Source organism: Anopheles darlingi, chromosome X (genome assembly GCF_943734745.1).
Source record: "Anopheles darlingi chromosome X, idAnoDarlMG_H_01, whole genome shotgun sequence".
Lineage (NCBI taxonomy): Eukaryota > Metazoa > Arthropoda > Insecta > Diptera > Culicidae > Anopheles > Anopheles darlingi.
Window position 1 is genome coordinate 6,951,869 of NC_064873.1, and position 19,815 is coordinate 6,971,683.

Sequence of the window (19,815 nt, forward strand, 5' to 3'; positions counted from 1 at the left end):
ATTAGTACTACTACTACTACTACTACTACTACTACTACTACTATTACTACTACTACTACTACTACTACTACTACTACTACTACTACAACAATAACAACAACAACAACTACTACTACTACAACTACTACTACTACTACTACTACTACTACTACTACTACTACTACTACTACTACTACTACTACTACTACTACTACTACTACTACTGCTATTTTTACACTCCTTCCTCTTACAATGAAGGGACGCTGATGGTGGTCCGTAGATGTTTGAGCCACCTCCTCCCCTCCTCTCTCACTGGATAAGCCTCGACCCAGGAAACGTCAAAATTGTTAGAAGGTCCCCGGCACACGGCAGACCGTAGCTGAGAGAGAGAGAGAGCTAAAGGACTGATAGTTGTAGTTGAGTCCGCGGCGGCAGGGAAACGGTAGAAGTCTCTAGAAGGGGCTAGGGCTACAATGCACCCCACAAACCCATCGTACCCCCACAGTCCACTTCCTGCTCTCCTCACCACACCAGTCTCTCTCTCTCTCTCTCTCACGCTCCTGTTCCTGTTGACCTTCATTCGGTCCGGCACACCGACAATCGTCGTGCGTTAGAACGTGGGTAGAGGGATGGGGGGGGGGAGGGGATCGAACCGTTCGAAGAGAATGCTACTTCTGCTGCTGCTGCTGCTGCACCTTCAGGGAAGGGGGGGAACGCGAGCACTATTGGCGCGCATGAGCGAGATGGTAATAGGAAAACAAAGAAACGTACAAAAGCAGGGAAGGCCCGGGGGTGGGGGGTGGTTTGGGGTGGAGAGTACAGAAAATCCCCGTTACAATCAGCCTCCAGCGATGGTGGAGCGAGCGCATTGTGAGGTTAGGTTGTTGCTGATGCTGCTGCTGCGACTACAACTGCAACTATTGCCGCTGATGTGTATCCCTCCTCCTTCTCCTTCTCCTGAACTATGCACCTTTCGGAGCTGGCGGAGTGGGTTAAGGTGTAGTGCGGATGAGCGATCCGCGATCCCTCGGCCGGATCACCTTCACCTGCCAGTGCGCCAGCACCCGAGGAGAGACACGTTGTCTCTCTCTCTCTCTATCTCTCGCTCCTGGGAGATGATGTTGTCGATCGACCACACTCTACCCTCCGATGGACATTTTCTATACAACAACGGGCCCAATCCCTTAGTAGTAGTTGAAGGTCTCGAGAGATGAAAGAAAGATGTCGAGATGGGGGAGGGGGAGAGACGGCGAAGGGGGAACCGTTAGCTGATGCCCTTTGACAGCTTCGTTGCGTATATGATGTGCGCGCGCGCGTGTGTGTGTGTGCCAGGGGAAGGGCGTAAGTTGCAGGTTGCAGCAGCACCCTTCATCCCCCTCACTTGATGCGGTCAGCATCATCAGTAGTAGCAGCAGCAGCAGCAGGCCGATGATTGGGATCCAATTTGGAGCAATTTCGCCACGAGCTGTGTGTGTGTGTGTCGGGGTGATCTGAGATCAGGTTAATGTCGGGTGTCGCATCATTCTGCATCATCATCACCACCATCAGCGCGCATCAAGCATCGTCATGATGCTTCACCCGAGTGCCATCTCACCACCAACGAATTTGCGGTGGCGCCAACGACGATGACGATGATGACAAGGGAATGAAGGAATGGGGGAAAAAAAAACAGGGGATGGCGGGGGAGGGAAGTTGGGGTGTGTGTGCTTTTTTTTGCTTTGCTGGCACTTCGACGCAGACGCAGGTGATTTTGTCTGCGTCATTATCCCTGCGTCCACATCAACCTCGGTGGATTTCTCTCTCTCTCTCTCTCCCTTTTTTTCTCTCGCTCTCTTTTTTTCTCTTTTTTGTTTAATACATGCCCGCGGCCTCGGTAGTGGCCACCGTCCATTAAGCGCAGGACAACTGTCATTCTTGGTGCACTTCCGTTGACCCTTCGTTTGGGGGGGTGGGGGGGGAGGGTTCAGATGTCAGCGTGACAGCTCAATACTACCACGACGACGACGACGACGACGACGATGACGACGTTCCCTGAGTTTTGTGCTGTATGCGCTCGGCTCCTCGGTATGACCTCACGATACGTTTCCCCGCGATCGAGGCGAACGGTCGAGTTATAGCATCCACCTTCCCCTCATCACCTCCTCCTCCCCCTCCCCCATTCGACACTCCGTTGCAGGCCCTTTGGAGCAGCAGCAGCAGCAGAGCGATGCCGTGGAACCGTGGGAACGTCGTCAAGGAATCGTGACTTTGAAGTGCATTCTGAGTTCCTCCTCCTCCTCCTCCTACTCCTCCCCTATCACACATACAAATCGTCGTAATCCACTTCTCCACCCCCCCCCCCCCCCTTCGCGCAGAGAGTTCTGGGTGGTGGATGCATTGATCGTTCATTCGCTCGCGCAGCAGCAGCAGTAGGGCGGATGAGCCCGAACTTTGTTGCGCTTGGCGTGGAGTCCGTTGCGCTTGGCGTGGAGGGCGTGTAGTGCGTGTGTTTGTGTGTGGAGTAGGGCCACCAAAACGATGAACGACAATTAGAGAGAGAGTAGACCGCGCAATCCAAATCTTCTCTACACATTTACGCGCATCACGACGCAAGCCGCGCTCTGCTGTGGCTGCTGCTAAGTTTCTTTGTTTGCAAACGTGTGCTGGTTGCTAGCTGTCAACGAGCCTCTGTCGTGGTGTGGGTGCCCTGAACGATTCCGTTTCTAGTAGGATGTTGTAATTAATTTCCAATGAAAAGGGGGCGAGGAAGGAAGAGGATTTGAAATGCTTCTGCGTAAACACACACACACACACATACACACACACATACACACACACACACGTAAGCTAGACAATTAGTTTGAGGAACCTCCAACTTGAACGCTGGAAGACAACGCTTATCATTCGCTCTGCCACGTTGCTAATCTCGTTGTAAGTAGAGAGAGAGAGAGAGAGAGAGAGAGAGAGAGAGAGAGAGAGAGAGAGAGAGAGAGAGAGAGAGAGAGAGAGAGAGAGAGAGAGAGAGAGAGATAAAGAGTGCGCACGCAGCGTGTTGTTATGCTTTTGTTTGATGCCTTTGTTTTTGAATGCTCTCTGGTGGGCCCCCGGAGAGAGAGGGAGAGTGCATCGACGATTGTCGTGCGTCGTGCGTGTGTTCTCCATTACACATTCGCCGCCCCTCCCACATCCCCTTCATCTTTCTTGCATGTTTGCAAAAAAACGTACATATTCCACACACACACCTTCCCTCCCCTCACTTTGAGATTCTCTTCTTCCCGGAATATTGTTCTCTTTCACGCTCGAAGGCCACAACATATAATATGGCATCGAAAAACGATGAAGTAGGGGTAGGTGGAGGTGAAAGGGGATGGAGGGAGGGGGCGGAGGCAAAAAAGATCGTGCATACAATTGTGTCAATGTGCCATGTTGGAGGTGAGAGGAAAGAGAGAAGAGGAGCACGCGCCCGATTCCTTTTTTTTTTTTGGTTCGCTACACCCCGTGTGTCTCACGCCACATACACACACCCCATTCTCACCACCCTCCCAGAAAGGAGAGTAGACAATGTCTCTCTCTCTCTCTCTCTCTCTCTCTCTCCTCGCTCTCTTGCTCTCTGTCTCTAAATGGTGGCTGCTGCTTTGGTGCTAATAAAGATGCTTGCGTGAGGCTGCTGCTGCTGCTGCTGCTGCGTGAATCCCCTTCACTGATTTCTTCCCTCTTCCAACACTTCCCCATCCCCCATCCCCTAAGATGGTACCCACGATCGAACTTTGTGATTCGCCAGCTCTCTCTCTCTCTCTCTCTCTCGCCAGCTAGCATTGTCCGATTTAGGGCGAATCCTCCAAACGTCACACACACACACGCACACACACATGCACAGGGACAAGGGAGCAATCTTGAAAGTTCTAGGAAGCAGCAGCAGCAGCAGCAGCAGCATGCAAAGCCACAAAGAGAGAGAGAGGAGTCAGCAGCCACCAGCCAGTCAGTCACGCTTCGATTATTTTTCGCTGCTCTGCATCACATCGCGGCCTAGCCCTAGGAAGGATAGCGACGGGGGAGAGGCTGCTGCTGAAAGTAGTGTGTGGTGGGTCCATGTAAAAGGTTCGCCTCTAATTTTTCTCCCCATTTTGTACCCTCGTGGTCGTCGTCGTCGTCGTCGTCGGGCTCGTGATTTGTATTTTCTTTTTCCGTTTTTTTTGTTGCTGCTGCTGCTGCTGCTGCTGTTTGTGGTGCTCCGTTTCGTGGCTTTGGCATGGCAGCGGACGTTGCACATGCACAAGAGGCCCCCTTCTATTATGCTGAGGTTGCGCAGCAGGCGGTTTCGCTGCTGTTTACACACTAATGCTGCTGCTGCGCGTGAGGAAAAGGGGGGGCATTGAGGGGAGGGCCTTTTTAAAGGTTGCCGTGTGTGTGTATGTGTGTGTGTGCGTGCTCGCTGGCGGGTGGGTGGTAAAGGGTGGTGCTAAATACCACTTAATACATCAGCATATTTGCAAGGTCTCGCTAGACACGAATTTTATTTGTTTTCCTGTTTACCTCCTTTACTGCCCTCTCCCCCCTTTTTTTCTCTCTCTCCCTCTTGGTTGTGGCACTCCTCGGACTACTCGGGCTCCTCGGGAAGGGCGCGAGATCTACAGAGAGAGAGAGAGAGAGAGAGAGAGAGAAACATCGAGAGTTCTCCGAAGTACGCTGTCGCGCTCCTGCAGCTTTCAACGCTTTTACAGCTTCCTCTTGCAACCAACACCAGCGTGGCGCTGCTAGGCAGCAGCACCCCCTTACTCTAGCACCTCTCAGCCTCATTCCTCACCCTGTTGGTGATTTCCCTGTTCCCATTTTGCTCTCGCAAGTGCTGCTGCTGCTGCTGCTGCTGTTGATGCTGCCGTGCAAAAGCCCTATTTTGCACATTGATTGCACCACCCTCCCCCATCCATCATCCCCCTTCCTCTTACCCTTTCATCCCTTTTTTTACAGTGCAATGTGTAATAGCAGCTAGAAGGCAGAGAAAGAGATAGAGATTTCGAGAGAGAGAGAGAGAGAGAGAGTGTGAGAGTCGGCCTGAAGGCTGCGACGACCTTAGGGCTACCCCCCCCCATCACCAGCCAGGGGGTGGTTTTATAGGGTGGTGCGCATTTTGTTGTGTAGCAGTTGTGTTTGCGCTGGACGCTTTGGAACTCCGATCTATCGAAACATCCGGGAGCTCCTTTCTTGGCCCATCCGGAAACACCTGACTGAATCTGAAGGGTCCTGATGATCATGTGTACGTGTGTGTGTGTGTTTGTGTGTGTGCACCATAAATGCCACTGCAATTGGCGTCAAAGGATCTGAAGGGACTGTCATTGTTTTACAACCTCAGCAACAGCAGCACCCTCTTCTACCTCCACTTCACCCCCCTCCCCCAGCATCCTCTTTTTGTATCACAGAAGCGCACACAGCGCAATTAGCAGCAGCAGTTCCCCTCTGTGACTACACGACGCTCCAGGCGCATCCAGCTAAAGATGGATTGCAGCAGCAGCAGCAGCTGGACGCGAGAGACACTGTGTTGTGTGGTGTTGAAGAACCACAAACTCTGGCCGCTCAACCGCGCGAATTAGGCAGCATCTTTTCGCGGCGAAGGAAAACAGGGAGAGGAGGGCTATTATCTTCCCCTTAGCGATAAAGTCGTAGCGTGAGATGTCGAGAGAGTGTTGCGGAGGGGGGGGGGCAGAAATGTTAAATTAATGACAACCATTTGAACCACCATCCCGCCTTTCACACCCCTTCTAGAAGACCGCGCGCGCGCGCAATCGGCGCAAGGAGGAGCGGGCCAACCTGCTGATGATGAGTTTGAATGCCGCCGCCGCCGTGCGTGTTTTGATGAGTGATGAGGTGCGCGCGCGCTGGTCAGTTGGGAAGCGATTTTTCTTTTTGTCCCGTTCCAGCCAGCCAGCCAGTCCTTTTTCTTGCTGGTTAGCTTTTTGCAACAGCACCTTCTTTATGAGTATATATGTGTGTGTGTCATTGTGGCTAATGAAGATTTTTTGTTTCATAATCGATGGAGATTATGGATCTGTGGGGGGAGCGGAGGTGATAGGTGTTGCGAGGAACGGGGGTAATTTGGCCCTTTTTTGTCGTTGTTTTTTTTTGTTTTTGTTCCTTTTGGTTTTGTTTTGGTTTGTTGCTGCCGTAAGGGAGATAGAGAGAGAGAAAGAGAAAGAGAAAGAGCAATAAAGAAAGAAAGAGAGAGAGGGGGATCATAATCAACATCGTCATCGCCGCCGCGCCACACCTCAACAACGGGGATGTGTCCACGAATAACGGCGTTTGCTCCTTGCATTACCCGAGTGGTGTAGGAGTAGAGTGGGAGAAGTGAGCACTGCGCATGCAGTGAGCAGTGAGCTCTCACGCACTGCGTGGTCGTTGCTTGCACATTTTTTTGCCTGATTCGAATGACGGACGTGGAGGTTCGTCGCCGGCTGCGGCATGTGTCGCCCGTTGTAGTCTTTCGTATAGTCCATAGTCCTGCGCTGCTGCTGCTGCTGCTGCTGAGGATGGGGCATCACTAGGCTAGCGCAAGCGATTCGCGACATTTCCTTCCCTTCCACACCTCTCTCTCTCTCTCTCTCTTCTCGCTGTATTAGGGATGGCCCAAAGAGGGGATGGTGGGGATGGAGATTGTAAAAAGAGCGAAAATTTGAATACCACTTGGAGGAGATAGGGCGCGGGGGTTAGGTTGGCACACAATGGTTGACGTTTGTAGTTGGAGTTTCCCTCATTTGACACCTGAAATGGACACCCACAGGCACGCACACACACACGCACAGACATGATCCTTCACGCTTCGCACGCGGAAGTGCAGCCACTCTGCATGATGTGTCCTCCGTATGCTGTGTGCCCCGCGGTTTATGCTCGCTCGTTCGCCTCCTTTTACGCATAAGAAGAATCAAAACCCCCTTCTCCTTCCCCTCTCGAACCGGGGTGGTGGTGGCATTTGACAGCCACAACGGATGACAGCTTCGTTACGACCGGCCGTCGATTGCGCACGATCCCCCCCCCCCCCCCCCCCAACGGGGGGGAGGGAAGGGGAAGCGAACGTTGCTGGCTCCGCAAACAAAAAATCCCCCCCCCCCCCCTTCTCATTTCCCCTTCACGTTCAACCCCCTGCTCCACCGTTCGATGCTAAGAAAGGGGGTGGGGGGCTACTGTGCATGCGATTTGAATTTCCGAACCACATCGAGCGTGCGGCTTGTTGCTTTCCACTCTACCGGTCTCTAACCCTCTAGCACCCACCACCGTGCTCCCGTCCCGTCCCGTCCCGCGTCACCATTGCCACCTGTTGCTGCACCAGAACGACGCTGCCATCGCCGCCGCTTCCCATAAACGGGGATTGCTGCTGCTGCTGCTGCTGCTTCGAGAATCGATCGCTCTGCAACCTGAAGGGGGGGATAACAGGGCGGGAGGGGGATGGTACGCGGTGGTGCAACTTGGAGTGCAGGGGTTGGGATGGGGGCAATCCTACTGGGTCAGGTCGCTGTCAGTGTCTTAATTCTTCGATTTCTTCTCCTCGCGAGTAGCGGGCGCGCGCGCGCACTTCAAGGGCCACGGGGCTCTATAGAAAACAAGGGTGCTGGGGCAGGGGGAGGGAGAGGGGGGAGCGTGAGGTCCGTGGATGTTGTGCAACACAGGCACACATACGCACGGCAGGAGACGCATGCGCATGCTGCTTTGCATTTGCCATTCCACTTTTTCCTTTTCTTCTTCTTCTTCTTCTTCTTCTTCCTCTTCCTATGCGCGGGGTTTGTTTTCCTTTCTTTTTCCCGGGTTTTCCTCGCTGGCTCGCTCGCGCTCGCGCGTTCAATCGTTTCGTATCGGTATGTTAATGCCGAACGCGGTGGCCTTTACCCGGCTAGCTAGCTGCCCTGCTGCGCCAACTAGCCAGCCAGCCAGCCAGCTAGCACGCCCACCCACGCATGCCACCCCCACCCCATCCCTGCCTGCCTTCCTGCCAGTGGTGTGCTTGGTGCGCGCGGCGTTCGCTCTCTACTCGCTTTGTGTGCCTTTTAAGGGAATAACACTATACACCAGCCCCCCTGCCCCTCCTTAACACCTTCCCTTCGCCACTCTTCTCGGTGCATAAAATTGGCCGGGAGCCGGGTGTCGGGAACTAGAAAGTGGGAGAGAAGGGGGGAAGGTTGGCTTTTCGGGGGTACAGAGCGACAGCGCGGATGCTGCTGCTCCTGCTGCTGCTGCTGCTACATAATCACAATCCTGTGAGGGGGGATGCGCCCGTGCCGCATATTCGCCGAGGTTTTGCTTTCTTTTCTGTTTTGTGCCCTTCGTCCGATTTGCGATGCGTGCCAATTGTTGACAATCGTGCTCCACCGTGCGTGCCACCGTTCCTCCCATTCTCTCTCTTTCTTTCTCTGTCTCTCGTTCTTGTTGAAGGTGGTTGAAGGCGTGGGAACTAATTACCTTGTGACAGTTGCAATCGCGCAGAGTTCTGTTGTCTAGTTGTTGTTCTTGCTTTGTTTTGATTATTTTTCTCCTTTAGCGTGTTTCACACACACACACACGGAGAATCTTTTCGTAGCGAAATTGTCATGTTGCAACGAGAAACGCACTTATCCTTATAAAGGAAAAAAATGCTGTGTGTAGAAACACTTGTCACATCGCAACAAAAAAAGGCGCTCAGTTTAGCTTCATTCTTTTAGGGTGACTGCACGAAACGCATTAGGCTGTTGCTTATGTAATATGATGATTATGAATAATATGTTTATGTATGATGAGTTAGGTAGGGCAATCATTAAAAGACAGTCATTGTCAAAAGTTTGTTAGTAATATTCCGTTCTGGATAAAGAGGAAAATCACTCAAAGAGTTCCTACAAGGTTGTGCACGATGCAACCATCCGCGAATGCATTTTGATGTTGACGAAATCAATAAATAATAGGGAGCCGTCAAGCAATTGTCTTGAGCTCGTAAAACAATTCCGATACTCCGCCATGCCATATTGTTATGCGTAGTGAAGGATTTTCGTTTAACAAAGCCACGTCGTTTGACGCCAATGATTTGCTTTTCACGTTACCAATTTCCGATCTGGTTTTTGAACGCATCAATCACAGATATTCTAATCTTGCAGCAAAGCAGCATAGGATGCCATTTGTTTCGTTTTTTTTCTGAACCCCTTGTAGGGTAAATTGTTTAAGAAACTGTTGTTTTTTTTATTTTGGTTTTTAGCATATCATATTTAGCATTTAGCATATATTTAGGTTTATCATAGGAAGAATTTTTGTCACTTGCGCACAAAAATGTAGCTGGGATAATGAAAATTTTCTTCTTGTAGTTAAAACACCCGAACCAAAGATGATCATCTTTTCTTTCTCACTCTCTCTCTCTTGCGCTTCCTCCTTCACTCACGAAGGAAATAAAGCAATGCTTCGCTATTGATGCGTCCTCGGATGGCAAGGAAAGGAGGAGGTGGGGATGTTGATCGCGACACTGGGCGCGACGCGAGTTTTATTATCTTCGCGATGTGGACCTTCCATCTTCGCACAACATACAAGCGAAGAAACCTCCCACTGCGCGTGCGCGCTCGCGTGTGTGTGTGTGTGTGTGTGTGTGTAGCACAAATCAATTATTCAGCTTCGAGGTGCACGACGTTGCACATTGTCAGTGTGTCTGGGTCTCTGTAGTGGCCACACAACCGGCCACCAGCATGAGTGAGCTCCGCGCCTCATTAGCGCTGGAGCTGCCGCTTGCTGAGTGCGCCACGCGAATCGAATCTCGCTCCATTGTGCCATCACCACCATCCCACATACCCATCACACCCTCGCTCCGTCCTCTCCCTTTTGTGTCACCATTTGTCTGTCGTGCCATTACACGAGCATACCGTTGAACGTCCTTTTCCCATCGGACACTTGACACCGATAATTGATACCGTAGAGAGAGAGAAAGAGAAAAAGAGAGAGAGAGAGAGAGAGAGAGAGAGAATGAAAGATAGTAAGAGAATCTACGCCGCCAATATCTGGTTCTATTGCCTCAAAACGGATGCCCTAATCAACTCTCTCTCTCTCTCTTATTACCTCGATTGGCGCGCATCGCTTGATGAGACTAATCGGCTTATAAATCGTTCACACTACCACCAAGGATCAGTGGCAAAGAAAAATTAAAAACCCAATCTCGCGCTGGCGTCAACCTGCGAAGAGCGAGCTTTAAACGAAAAAACTCACTACGGGAGCGCGGGACAACAGCGACGAACCGTGTGCGCCCCCCCTCCCTTCGTTTCCGATCATTCTGCATTCGGTGGTAATAACAACTTTGTTATACAAATTACCATCTCTTTAAAAAGGTGGCGCGCCTCTCTTCTACGGCGCACACCTCATGGAAGAGGGAGGAAGGGAGTGAGAGAGCAGAGCAGCGGAACCGGAGGGAATTTCGATTTGTCACCTCTCTTCGGCTTCGGCGTGGCTCTGGGAAGGTGCGCCTGTGTGCAGCAGCACACTCATCACCATCATCATCAGCAACAACAACACCACCTGGCGGCGCTGCTGCTGCTGCTGCTGCCAGTAAATGGCGTGTGCGGTTGCTTATGATCGTACAGCAACCGTAACCCCCTCCACACCATCCCACCTACCAGGCCTCTCTGCTCCACTGTGTGCACTCGGCGCGACAGACGCGGTGTGACGCGAAAAGAAATGGAATAATTACAGACATTTATTATCAATTTGGCGTACACATTAAAGAGGGTGCAGAAGAAGAGAGTGCAGCTCGATACACACACACACGAGGTTCGGTTCCCAAGGGCAGCAAGAGTGCTCACACACACACACACACGCGCGCGCACGCACGCACGCTGCTGCGGTTTATGCTTTATCGTCGTGTGTCCAGCAATCCATGTGCGGGGGGGGGGGGGGGGCCCTACATGCTTGGATAGCGCCCACCCCCATCATCACCCTTCCGTGTACGTGCATTTCTTTTTCCGTGATTTTTTTTTTGCCTTCCCCATCAAATGCCCCCTCCACATGGTGTTGGCGATGATGATGATGATGATGATGGTGACACGCGGTTTTTTGCATTGGTCGCTGAATGCACCATCATCCATCCCCGTCGGCGGTGGCGGCGGAGTAATGAGGGTGGCTCTTGTGGTGATATGAAGGGTAGGGAGAGGGGGGTTGATGGCGAGTACACTTTGTGCATTTTGGTTTTTTGCTGAACTCGCTGAGCACCAGCCATTGCCAGAGAGAAAAAGAGCGCGCCCAAGTTCATTGCATCGCAACTCACTCACCACTCACACCCCCTTCCCCCTCCCCCGTCGCTCTTTTGCACACTTTTTGCACCTCTCGTATTGCTGCTGTTACATTCATCAATTCGTTCGCATCCTTTGCCTCTCCGCCGCTGCTGCTGCTGCTGCTACGCGAGGGGAGGAGGAGAAGAAAAGGGGGAAGTTCACACGGCAAGAGTACACACAATGCGGATGCGCTTCCTTCCAGTCCTTGCCCTGTTGCGCCGCATCCTTCATTTCCGTTAATCGACAGAACCACCACCTACCCTCCCGGGGGCGGGGGGGAGTCGGTTCAGGGGGTTGATTAGTGATGGAAGAGGGTAGAGGGAGGGGGGGGGGGTTAGTTCCAGTAGCACGAGCGAGATAAGCTTCGATTCGAAAGGACCGTATCGGCGACGAGTCGCTGGAAGCGCATCTTTTGAAACCACCAAGAAGAAGAAGGAGGAGGAGGAGAGGTGCCGATCAATTGCAGCAGCAGCAGCAGCAGCACACCATCACAAACATGGAAGCGTCATGCAGCTCACGCGGTCGAGATCAACACGTCTCCATCCGAAAGAGCGCAGAGAGAATGAAGTAAAGATAAAGAAGCGCCGCCGCTGCCGCCGACTGCGCCAAGTCCTCCTACAAGACGCAAGACAGATGATGATGATGATGATGATGATAATGTGCGTCGTCGTCGTTGTCGTCGTCGGCGGTCAATCGAATTATGCGGCATAATTAGTCTGGCGGGCAGGCATTGACTTGCGGAAGGAGAGAGAACGAGAGAGAGAGCGAGAAAGAGAGAGAGATCGAGAGAGAGAGAGAGAGCATGGGAAGCTGTATGTTGATGGTAAGCAGTGCAGCAGTGATTTGGGCGCACAGTTTTCGGCTTCCTTTGCTCGCGTTTTTCGTTCTATTTCGTTTGCTTTTTTCATTTTATTTCCATTACCTCAAGACACCTTTAACCCCCTCGGTGGCGTCTAGTGTGCTCACCCGGGGGCGGGGACCATCTCTCTCAAGGACCTCAAGCAAGGACCAGAAGTTGAGGATACCGAGGGAGTGTGTAACAACAACGAAAACAACATAGTGTGTATTCAAAGCGCAACCCCATCCCCTTTCCGGTAGTCAACACCTGTGTCCGATGTGGTCCGACGGTGGTCGAACGAGGGGTGAGGTGAGGGGTGACTTGAATGTGAATGAATGTGAAGAGAATGAAGATCGATGTGTGTGCTCTGATTGCGGGCCAATTTTTCTCCTTCTTTCCTTTTCATTGAGAAGAATGACGGTGGCGCGCACGCGGGTCCGAGGATTGTCGATGGGCGAGCTACTATCCTTTTCACACACACACACACACACACACACACACCCCTGCCCCTTTTCGCCCCCCCAGTACACCGTTTTGTTCGACCACAGCTGCTACAACAGCAATAGCAACAACTATGTTGCCGTACGATGCGCGGAGTAGAAGATGCATGTGATTGCATTTATTATGTGGTGTGTGTGTGTGTGTGTGTGTGTGTGTGCGTGTGAGGGCGCGCGAAGTGGCCTCCGCGAGGAGAGGAACGCATTTTACTCGTGCACCTCTCAACCCTCTTGCACCAAAAGCGATCTTCCAGCGCGCGACCATCAACTTTGTTGCTGCTGCTGCTGCTGCTGCTGCTGCTGCTGCTACTGCTGCTGCGTCACAATCAACGCAACGCGCGCGCGCCTTAGAGTATGACCGTTAGTTCGGGCGCATCAGGAAGAGCATATAACGACGGCGGCGGCGGCGCTGATTGTAGTGGCCCCAACCACTCGACGATGCACCAGCAGCAGCAGCATCATCATCGACTCGGCCACGAAAGAAACACATTATCTCTCCCTCTCTGTCACACACACACACGCATACACAGTCTGTGTGAAGGTCTCTGTCATGCAACGAAAAAAAAACCGCTGATGAATCTGCACAAAAGCTCCTCCTCATGGGTTGTGGTGCAGGCGGTCAGCAGCAGCAGCAGCAGCCACCGGCGCACAATCGGCGTGTGGCGCTCACCGGCCCTAATTATCTCGCGCTTTTCACTTGCGGCCCTTTTCTTCTCACTCTTCTCGCTCTCTCCCTTTCCCCTCCCCACGGGTTCTGTTCCAGCTCCTGTTGCGTTTATTGCGCCAGCAGGATGACAATGCAAAAGGGAATATGATGCACACACACACACACACAAACCCTTCTGCCTTGATTGATGCGCTTGTTGACCCCCCGCCCCGCGACCTATCATTTTCCATCATTAGCTGAGAGACGAGTAGCAGAAGAGGGAAGAAGGGGGGTAGCTTTCTAGCTAGCACCCCCGTCACCCCTATCTACCGCCCGGCGCGCTTCTCCTCATCCTTATCCCTGTGCATTACGGTGGTAGTGGTTGGTTCCAAGTTTGAGTTTCCATCGGGTTTGTGGGGAGGGTGTCCTTCTGATTTCAACCCCCTCCCCTTCCCTTTCTCCACAGCACCCCCACCCAACACCAGGTTCGGAAGAGACAGTAGCGCGGCAGCGGTAGTCGCGCAGTCGATCATCCGTTGGCCACTGCACAAAAGCGCACGGCCACGGTACTACGCTTATTAGCGCACAATCCACCGCATGCCACTAGCACACACACACACATACACACACGCGCCCTTAAGGTGCACGCCGACGGGGGTTGCCTTCCGGAAAGCAGGTCGACAGCAGATCGAATGGGGGGAAAATCAAGCATCTTGTGGTGTACCTCTCTTCCTCCTCTCTCGCATCGAATCGAAACGAAAGACTTCAATTCCCTCAAAGACGAAACCGAACCGTCACAACGCATCGCTACTTCGCAAGTTTTTTTTTTTTTCGTTGTGCGAGGCGGATTTTGGGGAGAGATTAACGAGAGAAAGAGAGAAAAAAGAGAACAGAACAAGGGTAAAGGGTGCAGGAATTGCAATTTTTTGACCGACAGAAGGTTTCCGCGACCGCGGGAACGGAAAAGTAATTTATTTCTTTTGGGACTCCTGGATGCAATCACTTCCCGTTACCACCCCTCCACTGGTCTGCCCGTCTGCTGCTGCTGCTGCTACTGCTACTGCTGCTGCTGTGCTGTCGGTAAAAAAGGCCAATAACTAAACTGAAAATAAAAGAAATGATGGCGAGACGACGACCCCACCATTGAAAGACGACGAACCTCTCTGTTGCGACAATGTTGCACATCAAATGAATGTGCGCGCCGGGCAGTGGCTGAATGATCCTTGATCCTCGTTACTTTCTAACACTTCGCCTCCCTCCCACACACATACACACACACACACACACTTTATTTCGGTTTTCGACCATCGGTGTGCGGTGGCGAGGGTTACTCGATGGATCCCATGCTATGTATGTGTGTGCTATCTCATAATTTGTCGGTGTTGCCCCCATAAAACCCAATTACATTATTACGGCTTCGTCGCTCGTCGTGTCGTGTCTATCCAGTGTGCATGGTTTTTGTGGTTTTTTTTCAAAGGATGTCCTCCCAACGTGTCGTATCCAGTAATGTTCCTTCCTACACAGCAGCAGCAGCAGCAGCAGCAGCTAGAGGCCAAGATGAGGGAACACCCCATCCTGCGTGATCTTTTTCCATGGCTTTTTACGGGAGAATCTGAAAATGAATATTAATTTATTGAAATACTTTACGAGCTGCTGGCTGGGGGCAGGAGGGGACGCGCTCGCCGGAAGAATGGATTCCAAGAAGCTTGCAAACAAGATTTATGTTCGCGGGTCACTTGGCGGCGCAGTAGCAGCAGCAGCAGCAGCAACATCGAGGATACAAACTGCCTAAATGTTGTTGGCTTCAAATGCACACACTATGCAGCTCAAAGGTTTTGGGTTCTTTGGGATGTAAATCTTGTCTGACACACACACACACACACACACACACACACACACACACACACATATCCAACTACTGCTGTACCAGGTCCTCTGCTGACGATCCTCGTCTAACAACGAGCTGTCGAGGCACACGACGGCGGTCGCACGGGAGTGACCGCAAATTCGTCTGTTCGCGCGCATCCAGAAGCTTTAGGGGTACAAGGGAAAGGGAGGGGGATGGTGAACCTGTGGATGATGGTGATGATGATGATTGCTTCTCTAGCAGATTTAAATTATGTTGACCAGTCAGCCCTCCCTCGTTTATGGCTTCATAAACATTGTTCGATGCGCGCCACGCCAGCAGTAATATATTGTCCATTTGAAGGGCGAACCCCGGGGTGTACGCAGGTTGGAGTGGAGGAACACAGGGTGTAGGACGGCGAAGGCCATCGGGAGGACGTGTGGTTAGGGTCGGTGTGCCGAGCGAGAAGCTTTTCGCCGTCTAATGCGGCAAAGCGCAAAAATGCAGAGAAGAAGCGATAGGGGTGGGGGAGGTGCGGAGGGAGAGGAAGTGGGGATGGTACAGTAAATTGACCTCTCGCTCGGTAGCGCAGTAATCGTAAAGTAGGAGAGCGGGAGCGGTGAACTCCTGAAACTGATTTACGATGAAGCGTAGGGTGATCTCGTGAAAAAAGGAAAGAGATGGGGCGAGGATTGCTTCTGGCGAGCAGGAGGCAGCCCATTTAACGCCGGGTCATCTGGCTGGCTGGTAGGGTGACGGCAGGCCCTCCCACAACGCGCCATCTTGGCATAAATTAGTCTGGCAAACACGTCACTTGCTTCAGCTGTTGCTGCAGGCTGTGCCGTAGTAGCCGTAGCGCCACACTCATGCTCGCTGGATCGTCCGATGAACCGGTTTCGACCAAGACTAATCATGCAAAAGACACCAAAGAGAGAGAGAGAAAGAGCTGGCAGCCTGGGGTTAGGCTAATACAGAGCGATCAATCAATCAACACACACCCGGGGATGGCAGTTTCGGACAGATGAGCTTCGCGAGTGAATTAGGCAGCTGATAAGACGTGACAGAAGGAGGGAAGGGAGACGGGTGTGGTTCATATCCGCGGGGGAAATCAATCAACCCAAACACATCGTAGCATCTTCCCCCAATCCCGGTCCGATCGAACGGGGTACTGGCTGAGCGCTGTGTTCCCGGTACCTCCCTATAACCCTATTCCACCTTCCCCATCACCAGTAGTGTAGTGGGAAGGGTGAGGCGCGGGAGCAGTGTGAACCCCCAAAGTGCCGATGATAAATGAATTGCAACCAACGATCGAGATCTGCCCCGATTGATACCCGGATTTTCTCTTTCTCTTCTCTTCGTCAGGTGGTTCTATCGGCCTGCTCCTCGTACTTCCAGACGCTGTTTCTCGACCATCCGGCCCGGCACCCGATCGTCATCCTGAAGGACGTCCGCCTAACCGAGCTGCGCACACTGATCGATTTCATGTACAAGGGCGAGGTCAATGTCGAGTACTGTCAGCTATCGACACTACTAAAGACGGCCAAATCGCTCAAGGTAAGCAGCGAGCCGCGTGGTACGGTTTGGGTATTGTTCTTCATTTACCTTCTCTTAATGTCCATGTTCTCACTCCCTATCCCGATCACCCTCGTCTGCTGCTTCGACGGTGTCCCTTGATTCCGGTAGGTGAAGGGTTTGACGGAGATGACCAACCAGAGCAGCCCGCTGACGGAGCCGAAGCTTGAACCCGAGCGACTGAGAGCACACAGCAGCAGTAGCAGTAGCGGCAGTAACCATCATCACCACCACCATCACCACCATCATGGTGGGAACGGTGCCAGCACCGGTAGCAGTGGCAGCGGTGTTGCAGCACTTGCTGCCTCCGAAGCGATACTACCGACCAACCTGTCCCGGTCCTCACCGACGATGGCGGCACAAACAGCGACCGTTACGGCCGTCATCACCACCAGTACTACCACCGCTGCCCTAACTACCTCGAGCGGGCTCCTCGACAGTGGCGGTGGCGGCAGCAGCAGCAGCAGCGGCAACATCCCGAACGACAACAGTTCCTCCTGTACTACGGTCAGTAGCACTAGCACAAGCATCACGACCAGCAGCAGCACCAGCAGCACGGTCAGTAGTGGAACAGCAGTAGCAGCGATGACGACGACGACGACGACGACGGCAACAGCAACATCAGCGGCAGCTAGTGATGGTCTGCATCGTGCTGCGGGCACGACAACCGCACAGTTGTCACAACAGCAGCAGCAAGAGCATCACCAGCACCACCTGCTACAGCAACATCCTCATCTTCCACATCACCACCACACGCACCATCATCACCTACCGGCCAACAGTGTAAGCGCTCAGTCGCAGCGCCGATCCGGTACTGGGGTCGGCAACACCAGCACGGTAGCAACCACGTTCACCTCACCATCGGTAACTACTACTAGCAGCAATAGCAGCACCAGCAGCAGCAGCAGCAGTGCCAGCAGCAGTGCCAGCAGTACAACCAATAACCCCCTGCTGCTCAATAGCAGGAGCAGCAGTGGTCACGGTGGTGACGGTGTAACGGACCTCTCAACCACGACGCTCGGCCGAAGTCGTTTGCTGGACAATGACGACGGCGAACCGGTGGCGGCCGACTGTAGCAGCAGCCGCAGCAGCAGGAGTCCCGCTGGTGGTACCATCGTCACCGAAGGCCTGCTCACCTCACCGAACCACTGCTCAAAAGCCACACAGCCGCATGCGCTGGGCGCTGAGAGCATTACTTCTACAGCTCCAAACCCTGCGCCCCTGCCATTGACGCGGAAGGCGCAACGTGATACCGGTATAGCCTCCTCCTCGTACACCTCCTCAGCGTTGTCGGCCTTGGCCGTCTCCGCCGGTAATAGCAACAGTAGCATCGCTACCACAACAAATAGTAACACCACCAGCAGCACCGGCACCAGCACGACGATTGCTACGACGACGGCGGCGGCTGCTGCACCAATGGCTAGGGCCGCCGCATCGGCAACAGCAGCACCTACATCGCCTCCGACGACAAGCACCTCACCGTTTCTCTCGATCGCGGCCCTAGCGGCCGGCAGTAACAGTGGGACGGCTGCAGATGAAGGCCCGCATCCGAGGCCCCGACCGGCGATACAGAGTCCGCTCCTGCAGCAGGATCCGGATGGTGAAGCCGCCAGTGTGCTGTCGTCGCAGCTGGCTGCCGCGGCCATTAGCAGCGATGCGCTGCATGAAGTAGTGGCAGGTGGTGCCCATCATCACCACCACCACCACCATCCTCACCAAACGTCGCGGCATCACACGCTCCAACAGCACCAGGAGGAGGAGCAAAGACGAAGGGACGAAGGCGACGGACTCGGTCGGCATGCGGAGGATGAAACTGGTGGAGCATTAAGGCTTGCCCTGGGTAGTGAGGCCACTGACACTGGCTCACAGCAGCCGCGGGAGACCGGCAAGGAAGTGTTGGATGCTGGCAGCAGCACCACCAGCACCACACACAGCAATGTAAGCAATAAACTCGTCCTGACAATCGGTGGGCGAGTGAGTGATCCACGGCACGTACCGCCGGAACGACTGCTACAGCAGGACGAAGAAGACGATGACGACGACATCGCGGACGGAGCGGTGGAGAGGGAAGAGGAAGATGAAGGGGAGGTGCGGCAGCGTCACGTACATCGCATGATTGCGGCCAACACCACCACGACCAGCAGTGCGCTTATCGGCGAGCTACCGGACCGGCCGGAAACAGCCAGCACCACCGCCACCGACCGTGTCCACCACCGCCATCACCACGCCGGTAGTCCTAGTGGGCGGCGAAGCGGCAGTGAGCTCAGAAGTCCCACCTCTAGCAGCGCGAACCTGCGGCTGTCTAGCAGCGATCTGCTGCGTGATATTGAGCAGGGCGGCGAGGAGCCGCGCGTACCACCACCAGCAACGCATCCGCTGCTGTTGCGCGACGTGATGGCTTCCGGAGGTGCTGCCACTAAGGTGGACTATGACGATGACGATGATGAGGAGGAGGACGAAAACCTGCATGATGAGGAGGAAGACGAGGACGACGACGACGAGGAAGAGGATGATGATGCGGTGGATGCAGAAACCGCTACTGCGGACATGCTGATGGCGGCGGCTGCAGCCGCCCACGATGCAGCGACCAGTAGTATCCGACCGCGGCGTATCCACACCACCTTCAAGGGCCGTGGTGCGGAAGAGGACGTCGATGAGGTGATGGAGGGTGCCCGTCGTGTCAGTGGGATCGCTGGTGCACGCACCGGCCACAATGATGACGACGATGATGATGACGACGAAGAGGAAGAGGAAGATGATGGGCCGCACGATCTACACATCGGTAGCAGCGGAGGCCCTAGTATACTCGGTCATAGTCGTCACCTGCTACAATTGTCGCATCATCATCACCACCACCACCATCACCACCATCAGCAGCAGTTGGCGGCCGCCGTAGCACAAACCAACAGCGAGATGGCTGCCGAATTAATGCGAACGGCTGAGCAGCACCACCAGCAACGGCAGCAGCAGCAGCAGCAGCAGAAACGACAACAGCATCGCCGACGGCGATCCTCCGATGAAGAAGCGGACCCACACCAGCGGCGAAGAAGTGAAGGGGGCACCGGTACTGGAAGTCGGGCCGGTAGCAACAATAACAGCTTCAGCAACAACTCAGAGGACGAATATGAACCGCCGATGAAGATCAAAAGTGAAGTTGGTAAGTTTACGGACATGCTGGACCACCATCCTTTCACGGAATC

The 19,815-nt window shown here is 53.5% G+C and overlaps 1 protein-coding gene across 8 annotated transcripts in view; it reads left to right on the top strand.

Moving 5' to 3' along the window:
* The window catches only part of LOC125956109 (serine-rich adhesin for platelets-like), a 126,841-nt gene that overhangs the window by 68,971 nt on the left and 38,055 nt on the right, over positions 1-19,815 (top strand). For all 8 annotated transcript variants that reach the window (XM_049687705.1, XM_049687679.1, XM_049687688.1 and 5 more), the window contains 2 exons: positions 16,406-16,597; positions 16,727-19,772. In XM_049687705.1, the coding sequence (XP_049543662.1) occupies positions 16,406-16,597; positions 16,727-19,772 (3,238 nt within the window). The remainder of the gene's footprint in view (positions 1-16,405; positions 16,598-16,726; positions 19,773-19,815) is intronic.